Source organism: Amblyomma mixtum, chromosome 5, assembly GCF_055824585.1.
Source record: "Amblyomma mixtum isolate Tamu chromosome 5, ASM5582458v1, whole genome shotgun sequence".
Classification (NCBI taxonomy): domain Eukaryota; kingdom Metazoa; phylum Arthropoda; class Arachnida; order Ixodida; family Ixodidae; genus Amblyomma; species Amblyomma mixtum.
The window spans coordinates 34,708,281-34,728,300 of record NC_143016.1 but is presented as its reverse complement, the minus strand read 5'-3'; the positions used below and the strand labels follow the sequence as shown (position 1 = coordinate 34,728,300).

At 46.9% G+C, this 20,020-nt stretch overlaps 1 protein-coding gene across 1 annotated transcript in view; it reads right to left on the bottom strand.

The window, feature by feature from the left end:
• The window catches only part of LOC149341727 (corticotropin-releasing hormone receptor 1-like), a 177,014-nt gene that overhangs the window by 42,576 nt on the left and 114,418 nt on the right, over positions 1-20,020 (bottom strand). The window contains exons 5-7 of the mRNA XM_089543891.1: positions 15,614-15,743; positions 4,256-4,412; positions 2,866-2,996 (exon numbers count right to left, since the gene is read on the bottom strand). Of these exons, the coding sequence (XP_089400017.1) occupies positions 2,866-2,996; positions 4,256-4,412; positions 15,614-15,743 (418 nt within the window). The remainder of the gene's footprint in view (positions 1-2,865; positions 2,997-4,255; positions 4,413-15,613; positions 15,744-20,020) is intronic.

Genomic DNA, 20,020 nt, shown 5'->3' with positions numbered 1-20,020 from the left:
GGCTTGCGAGCTTCGGGAAGAGCGCGAGGCTAGAACCGCTCTTCCGCACCGCGAAATTGATTTCGTGTCCGCGACTCGCCCGGGCGCCGATGGCGACCACGCGGCCATCACCGTGGAGCTGAACGTATTTGTATGTTGTTTTCCTTCTCCTTCTCTAAAAATCATTTCCTTCTCTGATGTCGTCCACCTTGAGCTCGCTCTCACCGGTCGCTTTCGGCTCGAAGAGTCGCTCTTCCTATCCACGGGGAGCCAATATCAGCTGCGATGGCACTCGTAACTGCATGAGCTGAAGAAACCGAGATAAGGTCTTGAGGATGACCACTATAGGGCTTCCTTTCTTCTTGTACTGTTCTGTTCTGCTTGACCTGCGCAGTTTTTGTCACTGATTTTTTTTTTTCAAAGGCCAAAGAATTCCTGTTGAAAGGAACGCCAAGGCGGCACTGGGCCTTTCTTGAGTGATGTCTATAGGCTGACAAATTCTTCCGGGATGACAAAGGGCCACGCGAGTGGAAAAACATCGTAATAAGATTTGGAGTGCGTTCTTCCAGCTATTGTGCGCTGTAGCCTTCACGCTCAAGGGTGTCGCAGAAATGATGACAGAGAATATGCAGCTTGAGGAACCCGAAGAGGTCTGAGCATTTTTTGTGTGTGTTAAAGATTCATGATTTCAGAGAAGTATGAGAAGTAGCGCTCACTTATTGCGACCTGACAAGACGCCGTCCTTAGAGCATTGATAGTACCGAACCTGAATTGACATCGGATCATTTCGCAGAGCAAATGTTCCTTGATAGAATGAATTCCTACCTTCTTCTTCAAGGCTGGTGCTGCGAATAGCAATAACATAAATAGGCCGCAGTGATTGCCTGCGCGAGCTAAATTTTGAACCGGAAGCCTTCTCATAAGTGGGAGTCAACAACAGAATGATGAAAGACCAGCAAAAATATTTTGCAACGGCGCAGTTCTGGGCGGTACTATGAAATAAAGAAAGTGTGTCTGTCGGGGGGGGGGGGGGGTAGGTTGTCCAATAAGTTTCTTTGGTATGTAAACACGCAAAAAAAGAATTACGTTATACAAGAGAACAAGCGCGCTTTGCACTGTTTCAGACAGGAGACATGTTGCTGCTGCTTTATTCAACAGCGCACCGTATGCCGAAATCTCCCTCCAATTTTGTATGCCGAATAAAGCAAACTGAGGCTTCAATACTGAGGAATGAAAACATCCTTCTTGTTTTAAAAATTTCAGCTTCTAGCGTTACAGCTTTCTTCTTTTAAATAAAAAGACGCAAGAAAATGCAATTACCTCGACAGTTACTGGTCTTACCAGATTGCCTACTTGACATTTGGGAAATGAGATGAGCAAGCAAGGAGGCCTTGTTTGTGCCTTCTTGTATGTTTGTCGCATGTGCTCATTTAAGAATATGGCGCAGTTTAAATTTATCCTGAGCCCTTCGCTACGGCGCTTCTTTTGGCCCACGTGCAGCTTTTTTACTTTATACCATACCATAACTGTACCATACCGTTGTTTTCAGCTACTTGAGGCTATTGCCTCGTTGGCTACGTTTATGCGCAGTTGTCCTTATGTATATCTGATTTTCTTTTTGCTTTTGTTTGATACTCTATGCAGTTACCCTATTTTTGTTCCATGACGCATAGTAGTTTTGTACTTCATATAACTTCTTGTGAATAACGATATTTTGTTATCTGAGCTTCCTTGTTCTTGATCTCTTTTGCTGCACTTTTCATATGCTTTTGATTTTTAGCTTTTTTTTACGCAAACTTTTGTACCTGACCCGCCTTACACAATGCCTCTCTTCAGGCCTCATATCTCTGTAAATAAATAAATAACATACCCTGCTATACGATACCACGCCTCGCCATACCAAACAATACCATACCATACCATACCATACCATACCATACCATACCATACCATACCATACCGCATCATATATTTGACACCTTGCTTTTTTTACACCAAGAAGCTGTTACAAAACCACCACTCAATCACGTGACACACCACCAGGACACGGGGAGAGCTGCGGTGGAGTGCAGCCGACTCAGAAACCCCACTCCGCCGTACTGTTTGTGATCGTAGACAAAGTGAGTGGCGACAAGACCCAGCTGTGCTTGAAGACGAGCGCGAACGTGATAGAATTCGTGGCCAAACCGAGCACTAGTGTCATCTACTCCCGTTCCCGTTCAGCGGCAAACCAGTCGTCGGTGTTATGCCGTGAAATTGGAGTTGGTCGAGAGGGTCATGGCGTAAACACTACATGAGGTCGCGCGGATAATGAAAACACTCCGCAACGATCACGCAGTAAACAGTGGTGACGTCTCCACACAATTCCTCATCGGTCTACAGGGTCGTGACATCTCTTCATCTACATTACGAAATGCCTCTGAAGAAAGAAAAACAACTGCGCTGAAAATAACGGTGGTCGAGCTGGGATTGAACCTCTGCCCCAAGGGTCGTGAGCCAGGCGCACTATCCATAGACCAATCAGCAACGTTTGTTCGACTTCGTTAAATGGAGTCCTTCTGTGTTTTGTGGTAAACAAACAATAATAAAAATACTAATAAAAATAAAAGTTAATGGAAAAGAAAAGCAAAATACAGTTAAACTAAAAAAAAAGAAGCGTGTCCATGTCTGCGAAGTTATATGCAAAGAGGACCCCAGGCCGCTGAAGAAAGCCCTTACGGCTATCCCGTCACACCTTTAAGGCGCAGCTTAAGCGTCCCACGAATTTTTTTTTATGTCCGACCGCGAATCTTAGCCGTCGCATTTTTATTTTACTTTTTGCTGAACTACTTGCGCCCATACAGACTTCACTCGATATTAGCCCAACTGCACAGAACGTGAACTCACCAAGAGGGCTACCATCATGGGTCCGCTGATGATCCAGACAAATACCGAGTTGCCGTAGCCGCGCCAGCAGTGACTGCGCATGCGCGACTCCATGACCAGGCTCCAGGCCAGCACGCACAGAGCCGGAAGCCCTGCGCACACAGGGGAAAAGCCACTTCGTACCTCTCTTTCCACTATAGTCTTACCACACCATGGCTTATTCATTCTAACCTATTCAGGTGCTGAGAACAGATTCAAGATAATGAGGTCTCGAGAAAGTGCTCCTTCGCAGAATTCGCTTTGTTGTTGCAAACATGAGCGTTGACCGCTTCGCCAGCCCCAGAGCATGCTCAGATGCTGAGACCATGCTGAGACCACGCTGGCGCTGAGACCAGCCACCGTAAACACACCGTGAAGCATGGTCTCAGACCCGGCGGTCAACGTTCCGCGGCGCTAATGTCAGACCACGCCATGCGCTCGAGCATTCGTGCTAAGTTTGCGGGTGGCGGTACGATAAAGGGACTATGTAGCGCTGCTGACAGCACACGCGCATAAATCACCCCTTTCGAATAGGGCAGACACTGAACTGATATTTGTCTACGCAGCGGTATCATATCGGCCTCTGGAGAGTCTTTATCCGCATAAAAAAGTTCGAACAAATCGCAGATCGACATTCCGTATGGTTCACCTGTGTCGTGCCATACGACCGGCGCAATTCTGTTCCCGGCGTAATGACCAGCGCGTGGAACCACGACAAGGTTGCAGAAACCGGATCGTGATTTGCTCAGAGCGAGTTTCGGAAGATGCTGCCGTTGCAGAAATCGCAGCACATCTGCATCTTTCAGGCGCATTTGGGCCGGATAGTCTAAAATGAAACGCTTTCAGCCTGAAGCCAAGACCCGATGACGATTGCATCTAGCAAGTGCCTATTCATTAGAAGCCAGTTAAAGTGCTGGCTAAACAGTATTTCTCCGAGTACTGCGTATATTTAGGAAAGTTGCGCTGAGAAACGCTGAGAAATGGAGACAGTTATTTCGTTTAGACGAGATAATATATACGGGCAAGCAGGGCGAAATAATTTCGGGAGCTGGACACCGGCAATAATAAAGCTGCGACGGAGACATCACGAAAGAATTAGGCAGGCTGCTTCTTTGGCAGTGCAGATGCAGATGATGGCACCAGGTAACGGTACCTGCTTTATATATGTTTGGAGCTGATTGCAAACACCGCATTTCATGCAACCTCGGTTTGCAATTAGGTATGGGAGATTGGTTTGAATTCAGAGCGGTTTGTAATAATTCGTTATTTGCCACCCTATTTCAACAACTTACGCGCTAGCATCATAATTCTCATAAAGCATTCGTTTCTCATGACTCCGTGTCCGCCGTGGAATAAAGCTTCGGGTGCTCACCCCATCCGATGACGTAGTAGAGCTTGAAGGGCGCGTCCTGCTGGAACACGGAGACGGCGATGCGTGAGTGAAGCAGCAGGCCCTCGACGAACATCCAGTTGATGGACGCCATGGCCGCGTACAGCTTGAGAGAGAGCACGCTCTTGCACAGCCAGTCCTGCGGGGCAATTCATTCATTCATTCATTCGTTCAGTCTACTATAAAACCGGGCTATTGCTGTCTTAAATAACAGGCCGCGCTCCACTGCATGTGTAACGTTTTTATTAGTGCGAAACCACTCATGCGCTCACCAACGCCCAACAAGAATCTTGTCACTGTACACTTACTGCATGCCAGTATACTGACAAACTTATGCGCTTGACAGGTATGCCGTAATATGGATTGCCACCACGGTGGCCGTACTTGTCGTCACCGCCCGGCTCCTCATTAAAATTACAGAGCAGTAACCGATGACCGTCATAAATGTGCGTGTTCAAACTGCATTCGTGCTCTTGGTGCCCGAGCTGGTTGTTACAGAGAACAGATAGGCAAGATAGTAAGGGCGACAGTTTTCCAGGCTGTGCCTGCACAGCCGTCTGAGCGTCAAGCTCCACTCATCATCATCATCATCATCAGCCTGACTACTCCCACTGCAGGGCAAAGGCCTCTCCCATGTCTCTCCAATTAACCCTGTCCTTTGCCAGTTGCGGCAACCGTACCCCCGCAAACTTCTTAATTTCATCCGCCCACCTAACTTTCCGCCTAACTGCTACGTTTGCCTTCTCTTGGAATCCACTCCGTTACCCTCATGGACCAGCAGTTATCTTGCCTTCGCATTACATGTCCTGCCCAAGCCCATTTCTTCCTCTTGATTTCAACTAGGATGTCATTAACCCGCGTTCCCTCACTCACTTCACCCACTTCCGATCTCTTAACGTTACACATATAATTTTTTTTTTCCATAGCTCGCTGCGTTGTCCTTAACTAAAGTTGAACCCTCTTTGTTATCCTCCACGTTTCCGCCCCATAGGTGAGTACCGGTAAGATACAGCTGTTGTATACTTTTCTCTTTAGGGATATTGGTAAACAATATCCCTTATAGCCACTAATAGGCTATAAGTCTCCATGCGTGTTTTACAATTTACCGAGATATACGTGTACAAGCGGTTCCAATGAAGCGCCATTTCGCATATACAAGAAAAAAACGTGGACAACCCGAAAGGTACAAAAAAAGGTGTTCTTTCCTGCGAAAAAAAGGAGACAGAAAAAAGGCGCTTCGGGTCATAAACGCAACGCCTACGCCACGCGGCTTTGCGCCGATTACTTCCAGTTTTCCTCAAATAGGATTTTTTTCTAGCAAGAAAAAATTACAGCAGTGCATGTATTGAACACTCAGTACTGAATGTTTGGGATAAAAGCATAGCAATAAGAAAATGGCATGAATAAGCACGACAGTTGGAATGGCCCTTCCGAAAAGAATTCATGAGGCTAAATCAAACACTCGATGTTCAGACACTAGACAGCAGCCATGATAAAGCGCGTTGCCGTACATAAAGGGCGGTATTCGCTTTTTTATATTAGCTTCTCCTTCGTTTAATTTTATGCTTCTAATTTTTCATCGCGATTACCTAGCCCGCGGCTCTTTGCATAAATCATTCGGTCCTTGGTCGATTCGAAAGCCACATAAGGGTATATCTTATTATATGCCAAGCAAGGGAAGTTTTCGCGAAGAGCGTCGAGGAATTTAAAAAAAAAACTGAAGTTGAAAAGAGAGACAGAGTGTGTAAGCGTGAATACCAATTGAGGAGGCAGTTGGTGTGCGGAATCACAGCACACTGTTTTATTTATTTGTCATTTGCTGTCTCACCTCTTCATTTTTTTTCATTCACAGCTTGAACCCGTTGTTCCAAGAGCCTCCTGGACAAAACTTGTGGCGTAAACAAGCGCATATTGACATGCGGTAAATTATATAACCCTCAAAGAGCCCCCACCTGTCTCTACCTCTTCTGATTTCATCTCACACCTGTCACGCAAGGAGGGATCTTCTGCACGAGTGCATCCCAAATGCGCGCCTTTGTCTTCTCACAGAGCACGCAACACGTCTAAAGGAAATCTTGTTTTTTCTTCCCGAGAGGAAATCTTGTTTTCCTGCCTCATGCAGTGTCGGACGCATACACGCACACCAAACAAACACGACTTGCGAGGCTGTCTCGAGGCATCGGCCTCTGAAAATTGTGTGTTTTTCGTAGGTAGGGCTGCCCTGTGTGCGTCCCATAGGCTGGAAAAACACACATCACCCTTTTCCTTCCCTTCCCTCCTATGCTCCCTAAAACCTGGAACGCGAAAAAACAGATTGGCTGCTTAAGTTCGACGGTCTAGAAATGGGTTAGGTCATCAGCCCCAAGTGTGCCGAAAATGCCAGCACCCAGGACTTCTTTTATTTGATATTGCAAATGTAGCTCTTTCCGCTGCACAAGGTCTTCATTCATGCTAGAGAAACTGTGCGCGTTATCTAAAGCAGACGTAGGTTAAGCGGGAAGGTTTACTCTATTTTTTTTCCCTTGAAATCTGCGCACTCGTGTTCTTTATATCACTCGTTTAGTTAAGGCCATCAACATTTTTTTTTTTTGAACCAGCATAAAAGTCAGTTGTTGGACAATGTTTTTGTATTAAGATGATACCTCCGTCCTCATATTGTTAGGAGGCAATGGTCTAGCAAGGTCCGAGCGAGATATTCAATATGGCGCAATCCTCAAATATAGAAATGGTGTTGTATCAAATCCCGCTCGCAGCTGAGAATATGTGCTTTAGTTTTGTTTCTTTTTCTTTAAAGCACTGTGTGCTGAGCGTTTCGAAACTGTACAGTATAAGCGCACAAAGACACTGAAATAAAGATACGGCATAAAATCGCACACAAGCCGTAGTTTCAGCAGCGGTCGCCGCTGCTGTGCGCTCTTTAGCTTTCTAGAGTTCCAGAGCTCGACATAGTCGCAAGTTGCAGCACAGTTCGTGGAAGAGACAAGTTCGCTCAAAGCCACGCACACTGCAAGTTTAACAGCAGAGGTGCAACCTTTCCGGGACGTTCACCCGTGCTGCGTAACAGGGCCACTGACATTCGCATTCCCAAGTAATTACTTGCCACCGGTGTCGCTTGTTTTAAGCAACAAGACAAGGCAGCGGTAGAAACTAAGAAAGGAAAAGGGTCAGAAGGGTAGAAAGTAGGTCACCCGTCTAGCCCATATCACACAAAAGCCAGGCATTCACGCCGGCACTCTGATTAAAGACGCCGGTGATGCCCGACGCTCTTTCCACACATCAGTATGCCCTAGAGGCCTGTCGTCGAGATAGAGAGACAGAGAGAAAAAAAAAAAAAAACGAGCGCTCGCAGCAGAAGCAGCAGCACAGCTTGCTGTGGCCCAGCGAGCTTCGCTCGTTCCCCGCTCGGTGGCTCCCCAGTCATAAGTTAAGCTTCCCTAAAATGTGGCAAAACAATGGCGCGTAGAGCAGAGCTAGGCTAAAAAATGCGGTGAGGGATACTTAAAGCGGCCTAATTTTCTGACACACGCGCAGCTGGGAAACCCTGGTCGTACGGTGAGCCTGCGATGAACGCCAGAGTTTAGGAAATCCAATACGCCCTCCTGTCTCGCGCTCCCGACCGCACCACGCGAGCAGCGAAAGGCATGACTGCTCGCGCCTGTAATAAATTCCTCACCTCACCACAAGGACGCGCTAAAAAACTGGACAAAAAAAAAAGAATTCAGATGGTTGTAACTAATGTCGAGGGATCACATAGCTATTGCGGGCAAACGATGCGTCGCGCTTTATCTTTTCTTTTTCGGTGACCTCTGGTAATTTTCTACAAGAGCAAAATAAACACAAATCCCAGCATCTTCCGGAGGAAACGAATGGTGTTGAATGATGCGTCGGATGTGATATTACTCGACCCGTAGAAGTAAACATTGAGGTATGTTGAAGTTCACCTGCGCCAAATGAGCGGCTCCAGTTAGATGGTAAGGACGTTTACATCGCAAACAGATCACCCACGCTAAACATTCGACGTGGTCTATTACATGCGCCGCCGGTTCCTGTTGTTTGCACAGACTTCGCACGTGTCAGCGCCGGGTTACCAAATGCAGCAGCTATGACAGTCGCAACGTTGCTGTATCTGCAGTAGTCCTCGTGGACAGTGTCGTTGCGGAACGTGGAAGTACTTAAATTACTCCCCGTTTCAGGTAAATGTGAGCTTGAGTGGAGGCGAACAATGTCGAACCGCTGGCTGCAGCACAGAGGCGTTGTTGTCGACAACGCTGGAATTGAGTAATATCGCTGAATGGGGGAACATTTCCAAAGTTTATGTCGTCAGAAGCGGAGTTTCTGAGGACTTGTTTTATCAGAAATGTTTTTCTAAGGAAGGGAAATGGCGTTGTAATTGTCTCGCATATCTCAGGGGACACCGCCGTGAGGGAAGGGAGGAAGGTGGGAGTGAAAGAAGGAAGAGAGAAAGAGATGCCGCAGTAGAGGGCTCCGGAATAATTTTGGCCACCTGGGAAATCTTTAACGTGCACTGACAAAGCACAGCACACGGGCTCCTTTGCGTTTCGTCTCCATCAAAACGCAGTCGCCGCAGTCGGGATAGAACCCGGGTAATTCGGCTTCGTAGCCGAGCGCTCTAACCACTGAGCCACCGCGGCGGGTTTCTATTACCTCGATTCGGCTGCATTTAAGTCCAATAACTTTAATAAAGACGTTTAGTATGGGCGCCGAGTCATTTGTGCCACAAAAGAATACGGATCTAGGGCCCGGTTTAGGTTCGGTTGCGTTTTCCTTCATCGCAACACGTTTTACCTTCTTCCTGCAAGCCGCCGCTGTGGCTCAGTGGATATGGCGCTCGGCTGCTGAGTCGAAAGACGCGCGTTCGGTCCCGACCGCGGCGGTCGCATTTCGATGGAGGCGAAATCCTAGAGGCCCCTGTACTGCGCGATGTCAGAGCACGTTGAACGACTCCAGGTGTTCGAAATTTCCGGAGACCTTCACTACGGCCTCCCTCATAGCCTGAGTTGGTTTGGGACGTTGAACCTCACAAATCCAAACCAAGTCCTTATGCTGCATAGAGAACGTGTTCTTAATGCCCAAGCGGCGCTCCAATTGTTCCACAGCGCGCCTAAAACTGCTGGCGTCAGCCACTTCGGTAACGATTAAAGCGCGGCCACATTATGAAGAGTACAGAGGCGCTGATCCAGGAGCTCTCGACGCAGCCCAGTTAGCTGACTTGTGCCTCGTGTGGATTCCACACAGCAGGCAAACTCGTGCCTGTAAGAGCTCTAGGTGGAGTGAAAAGCAATACGGGAGCGCCCAAAAAATGTTTCCTCCTCTCGCAAGCCTGTAGGTCCCGGCGCTGCAATCGAGTTGGCAAACTTTAGCTTTGGTTCCCTATTGCAGGTCAGCAGAACGATACTGAAGTGAATTTTTTGTTCGGGATAGCTCTTAAGAGTCTTTCAGCGGCCTGGAGTCATCTTTGCATATCACTTCGCAGGCACGAGCACTGTCAGACAAGGCACACAAGGCCTCGCTTGAACCAAGTCACGTGCATCGATGGCCTAAGGGTAGCGTGTCTGACTCGCCAATAGTCACAGGTTCCACTTCCATCTAATTACCCCAATTTTATTCGCAGTGTAATTAGTTTACTTTAGATTCCTTCATCTCACACTGACGTTCTAGTCATGTTGCTACCTTTTAATCTCACTACGTACAAGAATTTAGTACTTTTTAGACTGGAATAAACTTCGGCACTTTGGGACCCCGATTCTGCGAACTTAACACCCTCACTCGACATGGTTCACTATAATGCGCAGCGTTTCGTTCCTTCCAGATACAATCGCACTAGCAGCGTTACTTCATTGAAACTAACGCTGTCCCTCTCCCAGCCACCTACCCAATGCACTGAAGTTGACTTGCAGTCTTTTAAAAATTTTCTCAAACAAAAGGTACGCGCAAGCTAATTTTGTAGTGCGTATTGCACTCTTCGGCACATCACGTATGTCGTGAATTTGTGAATTGGGTGCATATACCCCTTGTACATATCTATTTTGTATTTTTGCGGTTTTGTTTATGCGCAATAGAATTATACTTCTTGTTTCTGATGTATTAGATATTAGTTTTATTTTGAGTGCTTGCGCTGTATTCATCAAGTATGTGTTTGTTGGTTTATTAGTTCATTGGGGTTTAACGTCTCAAAGCAACTCAGGCTGAGAGGGACGCCGTAGCGAAGGGCCCCGGAAATTTCGACCACCTGGTGTTCTTTAACGTACACTGACATCGCACAGTACAGTGGTGAGAGCCTTGTCTAGAGCGCTCGGGCGGTGCACTTCCTTGCAAACAAATCCAGATTTCGTGGCAGCCTCTAGGGTCCAGCTGCAATGCTTGCACGGAAGTAGCGCCAGATAGCCTCGTAGACAAAGCAGGCACGAAAACTTTGCCCTGTAATGAGGGGCTGCTCTCTAATTTTGGTTTTTGTTACCAAGTGCGCACTGCTCAAGCGCTCTAGACAAGGCTGCTCACCACTGTACACTGGCTTCTAGAATCTCGCCTCCATCGAAATTCGACCGCCGCAGCCCGGATTGAACCAGTGTCTTTGGGGTCAGCAGCCGAGCGCCATAACCACTGAGCCACCGCGGCGACCAAGTATGTGTTTGTGTCTCCCCCACCTATGTAATACCCTCGCACGAGGACCCTGAGGGGTATTGTAAATAAATAAATGTGAAAATAAAGCATTGTTATTTCCGCAGCGTTTCTTTTGTGGTTAATGACTAAAAATGTTGCTGATATTGCAGGTACAAACTAACTGGTCAATCGGTCCTCCAAGATTGTTATCCAAATATGGCAACGAGGTGAAAGATGAAATGAAAATCGGTGGAGTTTCACACCAAATAACCAATGCATAACCAAAAAGTTTTAAACGCTTTTATCCGCCCGATACCTAGTCCAGAAGCCAGAGAGATCGCGATAAGACGTGTATTGGAGTATATTCAGCGAGCTTTAGACTAGCGACGCAATTTGTCGGCAGAAAATGTAAGTAATGAAACAAAGCTGTTCTAACACGTAGAGAAGCTGCTCGTACACGACAGCACTGTCACAAACTTTTTTGAGGGCCGCAATGTTTTCGTACGAACCGAATGCAAAGCACTCCTCTCGGAGTATTTCCTAGCATCTCAAATTTGCAGAACATTGCACTCCTGGATAGCCGTAGGAAAGCGAGTCGCAAGACAAAGTGAGGCTGACAAAAGGAACTGACCATGCATACTTACCCCCACGACTTGCAATGTTTTTTTTTTTCTGCTTCAAAGTAGCTCCCTGCAGTGTCGAGCTAAGCGGTGCGCGTGGAGGCTTGTGGCACACGCCGTAGAAAACGTGGTCTGATTACAAAATTCCGATGGTTGCCGCTTAGTAGTCAATAGCGCTGCTGCCCTGGTTCTTGTTTTGCTCTCGATGTCGGAGCATACGGGGACATGACCTTTTTGCGGTTCAACGAGCAGCCTGAAGGCCTCCGAGCTTGCCGGCATAGAAATCTCGGTCTTTTGTATCGAGATCTGAACATTAAAAAAAAAAAAAGTCTTCTCTGTGCTGTGTTGTATGGTTTGTGCGTTGTAGTGGTGTTCTGTTTTCTTGGTAATTAGCTGCCCCCTATGTGAAAACAAGTCGCCGGTGGCGCTATCAGGCACCGATCTTTTCTTTCAAGTCATTGTAAATAAAGAAAGACGAAATGACCTCCCAACCTCGTTGCCGTGGCAACGAGTGTACAGCCGCCAAGCATGATGCTTGCGAAATTCAACACGCTGGATGCCAACAGCCTCTGTCGATTCTACGACAACTAACTTGATGCTTTATTTCTGGTCGCAGCTTGGGCCAGTCAAACTTATTTCACATAATACCTTCCAAAAGTTCTATCTGTCAGCTTTGCCCCTGGAAAACGCTTTAAGGGTCACGGCACTGTTTAGTTTGCGTCAGTAATATGTTCCGGACGTTCAAAAACATGGCTTAAAATGGAAGTGTCCCGCGGACTCCAGAACGTCTCCCCGCCATCATATTACTTTCCTGCTGTCTAAGTCGTCAAAATGGCAACCAAGCTAGAGATATCGTTCCTGTCTTGACAGAGCGCAGTAAGAAATGTCTTCTCTTCCTTTCGAAAATGTTTTACGTCTCGCAATTTACTCGCTACGCTAAATTCTACGTCAGTAAAAAAGCCCCTTATGGGCCCTGCTTTCTTTAGTTGTAGCTAGGCACACCGCGCAAAGCAAGATGCCCGAAGTCTAAAGGAATGGAAGGCGTGATACCAAGAACAGCAATTTTTACCGCATGATACAACCGATGGCAGAAGTGCCGAAAATTCTACTATAGCTACAGAGAATTAATTCTTGACTTTTAATTAATAAACTTCCATAGTCGATAGCCTTGCCGTTTCGTTTTATTACTCACCAGCAGATAACACGACCTCGAAACCGATTAATATGAGATGAAAAAAGTGATGTGGTTAATGCGCGACCAGTCGATCGAATGGGTTCTTAGCCCCGAGGCATGAATCATATCTGCCTTTGTTCATTACCGCGGAATTAAGCTGTTTTACGACCGCAGTTTAACGACCTAGGCGCGCACGAAGTCTGCTGATGCCGTGCAAACGATTCATCAGGCATGCCCTCGAGGTCGCCCCGTCCCAAAGGGAGCACTCGAGGCCTAATCACCGATTGCGAAAAAATAATAATAAACTATATGGACACGCGAGCACCATCTCCCACCTCGGCGCCGACCACGCATAATTCAAAGGCGTCGGCTCTGAAAAACATTTTTCCTCTCTTGTTATCTTGCCTCAAAGGCTTGGGGAACCAAGTGGAAGGATTCTAAACGCTCGGAGGACGACGAATATCGGAAAACATTAAAAGAAAACCGCGAAAGAGCTGCCGTCGGGCGAACTTCCTTCTCATTTCAGCTTATCAGCTGAAGCGACGCAGCACGACTACAAAACAATATTGCAGTTCGCTCAAGGCATTTCATGAATTCTGAGATAGAGTCAATGTTTCACTGCACTAGGGTGAACTGGTTTCCGTGTACGAGTGCTTTAATAATTTTTGCCCGTGTAGTGTAATAGTCGGTACTGATTCATCAAAGAAGTGCAATAGTTAACGCACCCCCATGTTGGTTAAGGTGAAAAACGCGTTGTCATGAACACATATCGAAGCTTTCTCCCTCAGACACTGAAGCGAAAATGTACAGCTGCGTTCCGACTACCCAACTTTTCTCTCATCGCAAAGAGTACTGCAGTCATCGCACTTGTATTTTCTTTCCTTGAAATAGAACCAGAAACAAAACAGCCATTTACACAGACTTGCTGAATAAGCTGTTGTCTGCATGTTTGGAAAAAAACAAGCGCGAAAGAAGAACGGGACGGAAGCAAGGTAAAAGGGACAAGAGCTCTTCCTGTCTTTAAAAAAAAAAAAGCACCTGGCTGCCTTCAATCCTTGCCCTCTTTCTCTCTCGCTCACCTCCCCCCCCCCCCCCCCCCCCCCCGGCTTCAACTGAAGGTCATTCTTCGTACGCTTATTACGCGCACGCTGAAATTAAAAGCGAAAAATCTTCTGGAGAAACTGAAGCTCCGCCTTAAGGCTATGGCGCGGTAGCGATAATGGATGCCTTCATCGGCCTCGGATACTTCTTGCGTATCACTTCGCAGACACGGACACTGTTCTTTCCTTCACTGTCACATTACGCTTAAGCTACTCTTAAGGGTACAGTGTGTTTGCATTACGAATCGCTACCGCCCTGGTATGCCTCCTCTCTCGCCCAGGCTCTGCCTACATGTTGATATACGCGGAATCGGTCATTCTCTACTTTGCGATCATAGATCGCGGAGAGCCCTCATAGCACTCCTGGCGCAGTGGTGCAGCGGTTAAGTGGTGCACTAATGCACCGGCAGGTAGCTGTTTCAAACACAGCAACCGGTGGGGCTTGTGAGACTCATGTTGTTCTTTCCGAGCAACCTCACCTGGCCGCATGGATGGATGAATGGAAGTTAGGAGCGTCCCTTTTGAAATGGAGGGGTGGCAGTTTCCATCACGCTCGGATTTTTTTTTTATTTCTTTAAGCAATACATAAAACCTTAACGAAATTATCGATAATGTCACGATTTTTTACGCAAATTTGTTTATCTTAAACTTGTAACCTTACGTTACCGCAATGCTTTTGAGCCGCCAATCTTCAATAACTTTTTGTCAACTTTCGCCGCAGATTCATTCACATGACCTTTGCTATCTCTAAACTTTACAGCCTCAAGGAGAATGACTGTGCCTGCATTGACATCCACATAGATACTGCCACATTCTAGTACATGCTCCTCAATTGCTTCTAGAGATTTACCACACACTGCACTTGTATGATCGTCTTGGTTAAGTATCTTTCTGCAGCTTCGCGTTGTAAGAAAACCTGATCTAGCTTCAAAGCAGGATGGTACCTCTTGAGTTATCATAGTTATAATAGTTTTCATTGAGTTCTAGTTCTGTATATCTGCTTATTTTCCATTGAATTAATAAAGTTAGCCCGCCGCGGTGGCTCAGTGGTTACGGCGCTCGGCTACTGACCCGAAAGACGCGGGTTCGATCCCGGCCGCGGTGGCCGAATTTCGGTGAAGGCGAAATTCTAGAGGCCCGTGTGCTGTGCGATGTCAGTGCACGTTAAAGAACCCCAGGTGGTCGAAATTTCCGGAGCCCTTCACTACGGCGTCCCTCATAGCCTGAGTTGCTTCGGGACGTTAAACCCCAATAAGCCAAATAAACCTAATAAAGTTCTTACCGTCTGCGTTTTTTTCGTTTCGCTTAAATCTCTTTGATTTAAGCGCCACCTGCCACGTTGGGTAAGTTATTATGACGTCACCATATCACGTGAGCTAGGTGGCAGGCCGGCCACCTGCTTTTCTCGACACGCTGACAACACCCGGGTCCCCGCTCAACTGGACGCTCGACGTTGTGGCTTAATTGGCCTTCTTTGAGTCCTGAGGTGAACAAATGCTGCATGCCGACTGCAGGCGAACACCACAGCAATTCTACCCTGTTTTGTCCGAAATAAAAATATATATATAAAACAATCTGCAAACAGAGTATTTTCGTACGCAATTACGCCCGAACTGACACACAAGAACGTAAGCACACGAGCACTGACTCATTAATTTCAGTGATATTAATGATGCAGCGAGATATTAAACCCAGGAGGCCGCTACATTTGCACTTGTTCTTTCTAGCGACACCGTGTAGCCCAGCTCTCCTGCAACCTTTTTGTAATGATGACTGCATGAAGGCGCTGTGCAGGATAGGGTTATGGGAAGACTGGGTTGCTCACCACATCGCTGTAGGTCGTCCAACGAGGACCCAGAACGGCAGGAAAGGAGATGGCAGCCAGGAGGATTGAGTGAACGATCAAGGATGCCACAAGGTTCTTGTGCACACGTAGCCTGGAGCACTGCAGAGACCTGCGGCGACACAGGGAAAACGACGTTAGCAACTGATCAGGCCTGTTTCCTTACGGGGTGGGTGTGGGGGGAGGGCGGGGGGAGGGGGGAGGGGGGCAGTTTACTGTGGGGTGCCAGATCAAAGAAGTAAAATTCCTGTGTGTTTGCTTCTGAAAGATAATACGTTTAACACCAATATTTTTCTCTATACTTTCAGCGCAGCTCATTAGTACATGCAAATCCACGCAAACCACTATAGCCTGTGTCTCGTTCACAAATTATGCTGTACGAATAAATACTAATCCCATTTATATTGTCTTTATTTTTCGTTAATTAGGCATGCACAACTTCGCGGAACTCTGCGGTGCGCGTCCATTCGCGTGCACTACTTTATTACCAGCACTTCAGTGGAATGATCATTCCCTGTGGGTGTCGCTCAGTTACTGAGATTGAGAAACGTGCTCCTAAGAGAACGGAAATTAATTTGCACGCCGTGGAAAAAAGTCTTACTCGGCGCTTGTACAGGGACTCATCAGTTTACAGAAACTCCAGTGCGACAAGCACGTCCTTGTGCCCCTGTGCCACTATGCAGATGTGAAGAGCGATTATCAAATGTCAGCTGACGTTCGATAATCGCAGAGGTCCGTTAGGGAATATTCCTCTTTGAGCATAGCTGTGTTTAGCCTTAAGGTCATACGCAATATGTTCCACGTAAGGTGATTTCACGCAACATGAGCCTGATGTCACAATTTTTTTAAGCCCTGCTACTTCCTTTGTGAAAATGAACCAGTATTGCTGGCGGTAACTTATCGCGAGCAAGATTATTTTTTTGTAACATCAAAACTTAATTCCTTTGACTTGTTCTCGGATCTTGAGGAAATTTGTATGGTCAGGAAATTGCAGAGCGTTAAAAGATACCGAACTGGCGCAATTTCCGAAAGTAGCTTTATAAATTTTTCTATATTCGTTTCACAAAGAGCGCTAAATCACGGAGGTCCGCGAGAACGTTTAGCGGCTCATTCGCAGCAAATACGACCGCGGTTGCACCACCATGCACTCCTCACTGCGGTGGCTTGTAAGCGCGGGCTGATAAAATCCCGTGCTCTTTCCACGAACATTTTGGAATTAACACACCTTGTTTAGAGCGGGAAAAATTGTGTCTTCAATAAAGCCACGGTGGCAACCATTACCTCCCACAAGAGACCCTTCCCATGCTCGGAAAGTTTGAAATTGAAACTTTTCATACTTCTGCGAAGGCTCGAGAGTAATAACACTTTAATAACAATTTGATTAGTTACGGAATTAATCGCCCTTGCGTTGGGGCTGCTTAAATTTATTCCCGGTGACATTTTATGAATCTGTTATTTTCTTTAGGGTGACAGATCATTACGCGAGGCACACGGCACCGCCGAAACTTTGCAAGAATGCCACTTAGAGGAGTCGGAGCTATGCCCTATACACGGAACACAATAAGTCATTTAAGAGAAGGTTCTGATATTAGAAATTTCGTAAAAGTTTAAATGAGCTTAGTTGCTTTGGAGGTAATTCCAGCGTAGGTGTCAGTTTACTTGCATTCATGAATTAGTATGCATGGACGCAAGCACGTATTAGAGAAGTATCCTATGAGATTTGGGTCCGCCCCTTTATTGTAAAACTCTCAACAGATACATAAAAAGAAACTCAAATCTCCGCCTTTCCCGTAACCGAGAGTAGAGTAAGCATGAAATGTTTACTAGCACTTTGGTTGTAGATGGTACTAGTCAAAATCTTGAAATGGATCTAGTGTTCAACACACCACACCACACCACACTCTTCTTGTTGCGTCGAAGCGATCGCCTGCAACAGTGCGGGCTTATATAGGCAGCCGCGAACCATGGCGGCCTTGTCGCTTTCGGGAGCGGCCGCATAATCATGGCGTTGTGGGCAGGGGCGAGCAGTCTTCTGCTGTGGCGTATCACTCGCAAAGCGATCGCTTTCCACAAGACGCTTCCTACCTCTCCTTTCATCAGGCGCTATTGCTCGGCTTAAGCAGCTGTGACGGTGGCGGCATTGCAATGCAGGACGATGCAGAAGCGTACGCGGACACGACGAGACGCAGGCCTGACAAGAATATATATGCAGCGCGTTCGAATACTCCGCGAGCGTGTATACATCTGCCTGCCAAAGGGTGAAACTTCATGAGTTGAAGGCCCAGCGGCCGGTCTTTTACATGCGTGAGTGTGGAACCGCAGCGCCATCCTTGGGGACGGCGCGGAAGCGCGGCCCTCTCAGAGAGTCTCCTTAAATCTCGTACGGTGCCCGGATGCTCTCGTTTCAGTGCCCGGATGAGTGGAATTCAGTGCCCGGATGTTGACTCTTGGTCTAGGCGTGACGTCACAACACTGCCGACAACGGGAGCTCAAAGCATTTCATGCTTAAAAAATAAATGTGAGAGAAAGCCCGCACCGAGCCAGCCCCCCTCCTCCCCCTTCACCCCGTCAGTTTTCTCGGCAGAGCTCCTGTTGAGTATGCAATTCATTCCTGATAGACTAATGCTGGCTCCTGAAAACAATTTACACAGAATTTTTGCCTAAATGTTATAAACGTGCGATAGCGGAACTGCATAAACGTTGGCTTGTCTAGTTACTTTACTGCTGGCTTTCTAATGTTCGCTTATGTTATTTTTCATGCCGTAAATGGTCGGGTTTTAACGTAGTCAAACCGAGAAGGACGAGCGAAAGCAATTCGGGCAACACCACCTGAAAGGCAACCGCATGAAAAAACACGGCACGAGCAGCGAGCGTCCATCGCCGCTGCGGGGTTGCTCGCGTAATTCCAACTCCGGGATCGGGGACTGCGGAACGCGCCGTCGACGCCTTGTGGGCGGGAGTACTGGCCAAGCGGGGAAGCTAGGAGTGCAAACGATGTTGTGGGATGGCGGCACCGTCGGCAGTGATGACACATGCCCACAAACATCGCGAACAATGCAATATCTTGCTCGGTGTTTACTTATCAGAGTAGTGCAAGCGCACTAAAAGCCAGTGTTTTTTTAAAACCTTGCACTGTTCCTCTGTGGTAGACAATAGTAAAGGGAACCATCAACAGTTTGCTTGACTCCAGCAACAAGAAAATGGCGTGCAACTTTGCAAAAAGAAGGCAAATAGGATTACAGCCTGGGTGCGACATTTCGCTCGTTGCACTATAAGTGGAAAGCCTTGTGAGCTTGACAAAAACACTGCAAGCAAGATAACAACCAGAAAATCCCAAATAACTTCGAAGTAGTCGCGCAATAAAGTACGTTCTGAATGGTGGCAATAAAATTCCTGCAAATACGTAGTCATTTGTCTAATATTGTGCCAGCCTAAACTGTAGCAACAAAAGGCGCCATCAGCAATGATTCTTTCAAATTCTATAAATTTAACACCCAGTATTCGTTGTGTAGGTCGAAGTTACAAAGAGCTGCTGATAAAGAGAAAAAAAATGCCTTCAAGCCAAAAAAAAAAGAAAGCCGAAATAATATCATCCGCAAGCGGGATCGGCTACACAAAGACACGCCAGCGATAACAGCGGCAGTCCGTCCGGCAAAGCGGCGCAGTAAATGCCGGGTAAAAGCACTTGGCCTCCTTTAGCGCACTGCACGGCTCGCCGCCTTTATCTAATTCCCATTTCCGTTAGGATTACGTAAGAAACGATCGGCGCGAAGGAGATGATTCGTTTCCCGTTTTAGCGAGCGAGATGGCCACGCCTGTCTTGCAGAACGACCGTGTGGGAGACGCTTGTCGAGAAAAAGCCGTCTCCTCGTTGGAAGCCCAGCAGAAGCAACTTGCACGCTCGCCTTTCGCACCACGAGCACACCCCGAAGAAGATGTTAGCCACATTTCATGAGAAGAAAGTGCGAAAGCCTCTCTTTGTTTTATGCTTGAACGCTTAACTTCTGCTCGCGTTTCTTCTTTCTTTACACTTCTCTGTTCTTTGTTTTATTTTCTTTTTGCAGGCACAATAGCAGTCAGCTGCAATTTAGAGAACGACTTGAACTCAATACACAGAAATAAGTAACGAAGAGCAGGAAACGTGGCAGCACTAAAATAAAACGAGAGGCTCTTCACTTGATCATAAACAAAGAACGAAGGAAACGATTTCGTTTTTACAGAAGTGTACGATGTGGCATGTCTTCGTTCCATTAGAGTATGCACCGTTATGAAACCTATAGTAGCACCGTCAGCTGTTCACAAAAAAGTAGTCAATCATCAACCAATCGTGACTGATCCGTATTATGGTTATCGCCTCGCTGGATATCGTTATCAATATGTATATGGCGT